At 44.2% G+C, this 9,166-nt stretch overlaps 1 protein-coding gene across 1 annotated transcript; it reads left to right on the top strand.

Moving 5' to 3' along the window:
- The first annotated feature begins 209 nt into the window (after positions 1–209).
- Positions 210–8,517, top strand: SALL4 (spalt like transcription factor 4). The gene is made up of 4 exons (XM_069750894.1): positions 210–556; positions 4,162–6,585; positions 6,955–7,247; positions 7,850–8,517. The coding sequence occupies exons 1-4, from the start codon at positions 490–492 to the stop codon at positions 8,270–8,272; spliced, it is 3,207 nt and encodes a 1,068-aa protein (XP_069606995.1). The 5' UTR covers positions 210–489; the 3' UTR covers positions 8,273–8,517.
- The last annotated feature ends 649 nt before the right edge of the window (positions 8,518–9,166 follow it).

Genomic DNA, 9,166 nt, shown 5'->3' with positions numbered 1-9,166 from the left:
AGCCATTACACTCCTTTTTTGTCTTCTGGCTTATTTTCATTCATTTGCAAACAACTTTTTTTCTCTCTTTCACTTGCAAAAAAAAAAAAAGCCCACCCTCCCATCCATCCATCCCCATTGTGTTTACTTGGAATTATAAAAGCATTTCTGGCCATTGGGGGGAGGGGTCTTGTAATTGAAAGAGAAGAAGAAAAAAAAAAGTTGCTGTTGTGTTGCAGTGAGGAGCATGGCAGCAGCACCCCGAGGACTACATTTCCCAGGCTCCCTCACGCCCCTCCTGATCAATAGCCCTTATTTGAATAATCTGTGGGTTTTTTGGACTCAGGCCAATCAGCTGTCAGGAGCCCATGATAAATCGCAATGCATTATTGATAATCATAATTACAGCGACATGCGCATTTCCACCTGAAGGGGGGTAATTACCCGACTCTTGGAATTTGTTGTGAGGCAGGAATAATTGGCACTTGTTTGGCTCCCGATGCACGGACCATGTCGCGGCGCAAGCAGGCGAAGCCTCAGCACCTCAACTCCGAGGGGCAGCAGCCGGGGGCGTGCGGTGAGTACACGGCTGTGAGGGGCTTCCTGGGGGGATTTCACCACTTTCTCACCGCGGCGGCACCGCTGCTCTCCCCCCGGGCGCCCTCCATCTCCCTCCGGTAACTTTGTCACATTGTTTCCGCCGCCGAATGTGCGATGTAACAAGTTGCGACCCCCTCGCTCGCACCTGCTTTATTATCCAGGGGGTCTCGTCACGGAGCTGCCGCCATCCTCGCCCCCTGATAGATGGTAAACATTTACATTATCACAAGTTCCCTTTATTATGGGGATTTATTTATACAGGGTCCGTCCGCTATGGCTTCTCTGCTACAGTCCATGGGGGGCGACCATGGCTGGGCGAGTGGGGGGGGCGACCATGGCTGGGCGAGTGGGGGGGACGACCATGGCTGGGCGAGTGGGGGGGACGACCATGGCTGGGCGAGTGGGGGGGACGACCATGGCTGGGCGAGTGGGGGGGCGACCATGGCTGGGCGAGTGGGGGGGGCGACCATGGCTGGGCGAGTGGGGGGGGCGACCATGGCTGGGCGAGTGGGGGGGGCGACCATGGCTGGGCGAGTGGGGGGGGCGACCATGGCTGGGCGAGTGGGGGGGGGGGCGACCATGGCTACCAGTCTGCTCGCCTCCTTCCCTTTGTGCATGTGCTCCGGCCGGGGGGCTGCTGTTTGCACATGTAGCCATACTGCTGGGGACCCTCCCCCCTAATGGCTGGAACATTGGGGACTTCCTATTTTTGTTCTCTCCTTTTTAGGGGTGCAGTAACTTTTTTTTTTTTCTTTTCTCCCCTCCCCAGCAGTTACTTTGTAGCCTGTGCCCATGTATTCTATAATCCAGCTTGCGCTTTATATTCAATATTTGCTCACGTGGAGTCTCCAGCCTGGACACTTCTGATAACGATCACGATGCTGCTGGACAGAAAGGTGATGCCGGATCTTTATACTGTGGCGCCACCTTCAGGTGTGTGCTGGTCACTGCCTCACGTGACTTCTGCTCCCTACAGTGGAAGTTTCACCCTCTCTCCCTGTGGATCTGGGAAGATCAAGCGACAACAACTCCAGAAATCGATTTAATTTTGTCACTTCTGGTTCTTCAAGTTATATATCTTTTTATTAATTTATTTTTTTTACTTTATTTTTTTTTTCCTCCTCCAATTATCAGGTCAGGAGGTCAACAGGGGGTGCTCGATTTTTGCAAGGGGTGCCACAAGTGGAAAATATATAACGCACGCACGCACGCACACTTGATCACCCTGAGACTTATCTGCAATCCCCAGATTCAGACCCCCCGCCCCCCCCCAAAAAAAAAAAGTTATTACTGTACTTTTCAAGAGAAATCCAATAGGCAACGTCTTTGTTGGGCTTCTGATATTTGGGCTGGTTTTAAGAGGGGAGGGGGGAAGATTTGCCTCTGAGATGGAGCAGAATAAGTAATTGATGATTAATATAAGCTTTTTTTTTTTTTCTTACTAGTTCTCAGTGTGGTGTGTGGTTTTTGTTTGTGTTTTTTTTTTTCCCTTTTCCCACAGCTAGAACTTGTCCCTATCACCGTCTATGGGGCGGTTTGCATGCTCGTGTATCTTTTGAGCTGTACAAAATCCAACAGCAGTCAGATTGGATTAAACTTTGCAATGTATGGAATGGTTCCATGGAGGAAATATTGTGTCGTAATTGGATGGCATGGCATCAGTTTTTAACAAGCTTGTTTGAGAGAAACGTGTATGTAGTTTAATAAAAAAAAATATATAAATATATTTATTTCTACTTTTTCCCCTTGTCTGTGAAAAACTGATGAATTTCGGACCGTTTTTGGTGTCTGTACGATAAACCCTTCGGGTTCCTTATTTTATTTGGGCCAGGTGTCCTATCATGTGCTTGCCCACAGACCTTAAAGCTAAATATTTCTTGTAGCAGTGGTCATCCCTGCGGTGCCCCCCTACGCTTGTGAGTGGCTTGCTGCTGTAACCTTTGCCGCCTACTGTGGGTGGTAAGCTGATGTCAGGCTTACAATTAGGGTTCCTGCAATTGACCTTGGCAGCAGGGTCTGTGTCTTCAGCAGGGCTTTAGTGTGGCGTGACCGCTTGTTTATGGGCCCCATGTTTAATGGAGAGGACAAGCTTTGAGGAATTGCTGGAGTGAGGTTTGTTTCTGTGTTTATCTTGTCCTCCTATTCTGTTAAATATTTTGTTTTCACACAGATCAACATCTGACTTGTTTTGGATACATTTTCAATTTTTAACCTACTGTATTCAGTGCTGATTTAAATTAAAAAAAAAAAAAAAAAAACAGAAGAAATTATTTTTTATTTTCTTGGGCACTTTTATGTAGAAAGTAGCCTTGTGTCTGGGCAACTAAAGTTGTCTGGTTGTCCCACTATTCCAGTAGTGGTGGGGAGGCGTGGAAGGGCTTACATTCTGTAAACACATTAGCATACTTAACAATAGCATTGGATTTTTTTTTTCTCTCTCTCTCTCAATTCCATTTGTCGGTGATTTAATCTAAACCCCTGCTGACTTCACTGCATTCTTCTAACTTATTGGATAACTAGATGCTGAGAGATAACATTCCACAAATTCAGGGGTGGAGAGATGGCAAAACAGACGAACTTTCTGGATCTCTGCTTTTATCATTAATGAAAGGGCCCTTCCCCCTCCCTGTGCACCATTATTTAATGGCTGGCCAGGGCTATAATTTTTGCTGTGTAGCCAAATGTTACAGTGCCTTGTACAGGACAAAAGCCATGTGCCCCACGCTCCTTCACTTAATATTCTTTTGTTTTGCAAAATAAAGCGCGCTCTCGTTTACAAACTGATCTCTCAATATCGAATCACTCGTAGAAAGACATTGTAGCTAAAGGCTTAAAAGGTCCAATACAGTCTGATATTTACCGTATTTATTTTTAGAAGCCCCACAGGTGAAATCTACAATATCCATAGTAGGTGGCAATGCAATTTATCCGTATGGCAGCCCTGTGTTTGGATTAATAAAATCGGACTGCTCACTAGAACCATGAGTGATACATTGTGCCATATCGAATCACTCGTAGAAAGACATTGTAGCTAAAGGCTTAAAAGGTCCAATACAGTCTGATATTTACCGTATTTATTTTTAGAAGCCCCACAGGTGAAATCTACAATATCCATAGTAGGTGGCAATGCAATTTATCCGTATGGCAGCCCTGTGTTTGGATTAATAAAATCGGACTGCTCACTAGAACCATGAGTGATACATTGTGAGTAATCCCCCCCCCCCCCCCCCCCCCCCCCCCCCACTATATAAGAGGGGAGGTGTGATGATGCTCATGACGTCAGAATGGCTTCATTACTGGAAGCTGCATGTTTCACTGCCACCTAATGTAGGATCCATTATGGCAACATAAATGTATAGTTTAGTGTTTATAATATTAGTAGCCATAGGGTTAATTGATACATTGATTGTGTAGTAAGACAGAACAATGGGTCCTATTTTAAATATTCGCTGCCTTGTCTCCACTTGAACATTTATTTATTTTTTTTTCCCTTTACATGAATGTTTTCTGGGTGCCGTATATGTGCAGTGATTGATTATTTATATAGGTCATCTCACCTATTTTACCTTTTTCATCTTATAGCTGAAGCTCAAGACTGTCCGAGCGACACAGATGGCGAAAGAAACGTAAAGCGCTGCAAGATGGAAGAGGCGCGCGTCTGTGAAAAATGCTGTGCCGAGTTCTTTAACCAGACAGAGTTTTTAGAGCATAAAAAGAACTGCACAAAAAATCAGCCAGTCCTGATAATGAGCGAGTGTGACAACGAAGGGACGCCCAAAGTCTACACTGAAGCGCCTTCCAAAAGTGTTGATGCACAGCCGGCTGAGAATAAAGCCGAAAAGGACGGACCGCCAAAGGGCTCCACTGTTTTAGCAGAGAAGATGGACATAAAAGTGGACTCTGCAAATAAAACCGTTCCTCCGTCAGCTCCTAAGGCTAATGGATTTGGCTACCTGCCTAAAACGACAGTCTCCAACACTAATGTGACTTTGCAAACTATCAATACTACTAAAGTGGCTGTTAATCAACGCACGTCAGATTGCATCTCTAATCCAGCAAACCACCTTAACACCATACCGATGATTCTTGAACAGCTGGTATGCTTACAGCAGCAGCAACTTCAGCAGATTCAGCTTACTGAACAAATTCGCATTCAGATTGCTATGATGGCTCCGAACTCCTTGCATCCTTCCATAGCAGCAGCTACAGATCCCCTCAAGGCACTAGGCGCCCATTTATCTCAACAGCTTAGTGCTGCGGTTGCTCTAATTGGGCAGAAGGCTGGTGCCCAAAACTTGACACTTGAGTCTCTTAAACAATCCAAACTACCTCATACCAGCATACCTGTGGCAGCATCTGGTCCTGTGCCAATTAGCCTCACAAGCCCACTAATAAAGCCTGAGGTTAATAGGGGAATTCCTACTTCTGTTACACGATTTCCAACCACTGTCCTACCTCATTCTCCTGGAACTGTTATCTTCCAGAATCCACTCAGTCTGAATGACCCCAAAAAACTGAGAAGCAAGTTTCCTGTCCCGACATCTGAAGTGAAGCCTGGTGGTGAGGATCAATTCTTCAGGCATAAATGTAAGTTTTGTGGAAAAGTGTTTGGCAATGACAGTGCTCTGCAAATTCACTTGCGTTCCCATACTGGTGAGAGACCGTATAAGTGCAACATCTGTGGCAACAGATTTACTACAAAAGGAAACCTGAAAGTTCACTTCCAACGTCACAGAGATAAGTACCCACACATAAGAATGAATCCCTATCCTGTTCCTGAGCATCTGGACAACGTACCAACTACAACTGGGATTCCATATGGAATGTCTGTCCCATTGGATGAGTCTAACGTGATTCCAGACCCAAAACCTGTACTGACAAGTCTTCCCAATTCTGGCTTAACTGTACCAAATGTAACTAGTATAGGCGACTCATCTGTAGCCTCCCTCCCAATTAACCTGCAGTCCAAGCCCTCGCCAGGCAGTGAAGGTGAATCTGTGTCATCCGGACTAGTTGGCCATGAATCTGGCACTGATCAGAGTTTAAACTCTCCTTCTGCTAGTGGGTCAAGTGAGCAAGGGTCAGAAACCAGCAAGCTCCAACAACTGGTAGAGAACATTGACAAAACTGGTTCTGACGCAAACGAGTGCTTGATCTGTCGCCGAATTCTCAGCTGTCCAAGCTCCCTTAAAATGCATTACCGCACCCACACTGGAGAGAGGCCATTTAAATGCAAAATCTGTGGACGCGCCTTTTCAACCAAAAGCAACCTCAAGACTCACTATGGTGTACACCGTGCAAATACTCCATCAAAAGTGCAGCATTCTTGCCCAATCTGCCAAAAGAAGTTTACTAATGCGGTGGTTTTACAGCAACACATACGAATGCATATGGGTGGTCAGATCCCAAACACCCCAGTTTCTGAAGATGCTAGTGAAGATGCTGACATTGATTCATCTATGAATGATGAGAAGAATGGAGATCTGAACAGCCTTACAGATGACAACATTGATGACATTGATATGGAAGAAGATTTGGAGCTTGGAGATGGACCTTTGTGTTCTAAGCCACCAACACCACAAAGTGAGGTCCCTGCAGAGAACGTGACCCAGCTTTCTGAACTTGCATCTAGAGAACATAGCAAATCTCCTTCCCTAAACTTGCAGAGGCAAAACAGTGTGAAATCAATGGACAATGGGTCAATAGAAAGTGATGGACTGACTAATGATTCTTTTTCCATTGGAGACCAAGAATATCAGAATGGGAAAAGTCCCGTACAAACGGAGTCGAGGGGGCTTTCACCCGCGAACAGCCATGATGGCAGCATGCCGGTTAAGTCACCACCTTCCTTTAATGGCCATGATATGCTTTGTGTGGCTAGTAAAGCAGAGCACTCTGAGCATGGCTCCGTTGATGCAGAGGGTGATGGTGCCCTAGATCTAACTAATGGCAACTTGATCCGGAAGATCAAAGAAGAACCAGGCCTGCACCAAAATGGAGATTTTGGTAAGTATTTTTTTTCTGTTAAATATAATTGGTTTGATGACAATCGCTTCACAGCTCAGTTAGACGCCTTTTACATTCTAGTATGATGATGTGTGTATCTCATGGTATTTTGAAGGCAAATATGTCTTGGGCAATGTTCAGTATCTGTAAGCCAAAACCAGGAGTGGGTGATGAATATAGAAGTGGTGACCTGTTTCTATTACACTTTTCCTCCAATTGTTCCACTTTTTTTTTTTTTTTTGCTTAAAATATTGAATGTGGCCTTAATATGACAGCATGTTAAAGCCGTTTGTGTGATTTGTAGAAGACATAGCGTGCAGTAATATCTTCCTTTTGGCACATCTTTAACGCATCTCAATTGTTCTGCAGGTAGGAGTCCAAATGTGTACATTGGTCCACCCCCAACTCTTATTAAAGTGGAAATGCCAACAGATCGGGTTATAGGCACGGCCCAGTTCATTACCCCACCAAGTCTGTCACCTGGGATGAGCCCCCTAATTGCCCCACCACGTCGTTCAGCAAAGCAGCATATATGCCTTACGTGTAATAAGAACTTTTCATCTGCAAGTGCGCTACAGATCCATGAAAGGACCCATACTGGGGAAAAGCCTTTTGCCTGCACAATATGCGGCCGGGCTTTTACAACTAAGGGAAACCTAAAGGTAAGAGGGTTTGTTTTGTTCTACTCCTCTCCCACATGAAAACCATATTTGCAATGGTGGCTTGTGATCTTGTTGGGGAAAAAAAGGGGGGGGGGCGATAAATTTTATTGGATCTTTGCTTTGCAGACATTAGCTTTATTAAAGAATTTTACCCATAAAAATAATTAGTGGGATCCACTTTTTGGCATCTAGAACCTTAGACCTAATTATATTTGGCGAACACAAAACTAGGGACACACTGCGTTTAGGGTAACTATCAGACACATGCACTCAGGAGCATATGCCTGACAGTGGCCACTATCTGGATGGCATCTGTCCACCATAGGGACCCATTGAACGTGTTCTTTGTTTACTAACTATGTAGACGGAGGCTATAAGAATGTATTTTTTTGGCCTCCTGGTGAATTGGGGGCCTATAGGAGCATTAAAGTGTATGTTGAGGAAAGCTGACGTAGCCTGTATGCGCGTAACCCAGTTTTCGATCTCCAAGATTGCAAAAACCTCCTGCATGATGTCTTACCTCTTAAGTAACCTAACGTTCTTACTAAAAGTGGAGGCAGTGAGGTGTATATGGTATCATTAACTTTTTCTGTCTTCACTAGGTACATGTGGGAACGCACATGTGGAATAACTCTGCTCGTCGAGGACGGAGACTTTCCATGGACAACCAAATGCCTATCTTGGGAAACGATACTAAGAAAGTGGCTGAAATTTTTCCAAAGTATCTTGTCCCTTCAACAGTCAATATAGATCCAGCTGTATGGAACCAATATGCTACAGCTCTAAATAATGGCCTTACCCTGAAGACTAATGAGATCTCTGTGATCCAAAGTGGTGGCATTCCTGCATTACCTGTCAGTAATGGTAGTGCGCCAATCGTCAGCACGGTCACTGTCTCTAACGTTGATGTCGCTCAGTCTAGTGTTAGTCAAAGTATGCCTGAGGCGGTAGAAGAAAAATCTGCGGAGAGTGCACCAAAACATCAGTTCCCTCACTTCATGGAGGAAAATATAGCTGTGAACTAGCTGAAGTGGCTTACTGTGTTGCCAAAATGTGTTACCGCGTAACTAGATGGCTGGGATCTGCTGCATCTTTCCTCTTGTTGGATTGTCCTACTGTGGCTTTTTCTGCACGTTGGCTTGGATCATCTCTGAAGGCTGCCCAGTTTTGGAGTAGGGGAGCATGCATCCCTAAGACTAAATACTTGTTGCTGAGGACTTGAAATCCTTTTGTGAAATTTTTTTTTTTTTTCCCTCTTCCCCCTTTAAGTAAAAAAAAAAAAAAAATTACCTCCAAACTGAAAAGTTGCATTAAAAACTTTAAAATGAGAACAGTCCTCATTTTCTGTACACAAAAAAACTAAGGAGAGGGTACTTTTTTTGGAACATCTTTATTTTTTTAAAGTAGGCATTTTTGAAGTCTTGAATGTAGATTTTACTCCAAAGTAACTGTGCACTGAGGGCACTCCCATGTGCATCTGAAGTCTACCACCTGTTCCAGTATTTCAAAGTGGTTTTGTGGTGGTCTTTCTGGGATAAGACCACTGAGAAGAAGGAAAAAAAAAAACTCCTTTTTACATGTGTGTAACAATGGCTTCTTCAATGAGCTTTAAGTGTTTGTCTTTCTGAGCAGTATTACATAATTTCTGACATCCTGTGTTAATAATTTCTGTAAGAACCTTTTTATTTATCTACCTCATTATTTTATTCCCCTCACTCTGAAATTCTACTGTAAACCTTACTGGTACTGGAAACCCTGCAAGCACTGAAATGTACTTCTCTCATGTTGTTACAAAGCTCCCTATCGTTTGCTGTAGGGGAGTGTATGTATTTATGTAAATATAAAGACTTGAGTCTTAGATGCAACATCAACATAGAGTTGTAACTTTCCTTTTCTTTCTCTTGTGTGTGTATATATAT

The sequence above is a fragment of the Ranitomeya imitator genome, chromosome 2, assembly GCF_032444005.1.
Source record: "Ranitomeya imitator isolate aRanImi1 chromosome 2, aRanImi1.pri, whole genome shotgun sequence".
NCBI lineage: Eukaryota > Metazoa > Chordata > Amphibia > Anura > Dendrobatidae > Ranitomeya > Ranitomeya imitator.
The sequence above is the reverse complement of the archived record's forward strand: the minus strand, read 5'-3'. Positions and strand labels throughout refer to the sequence as shown.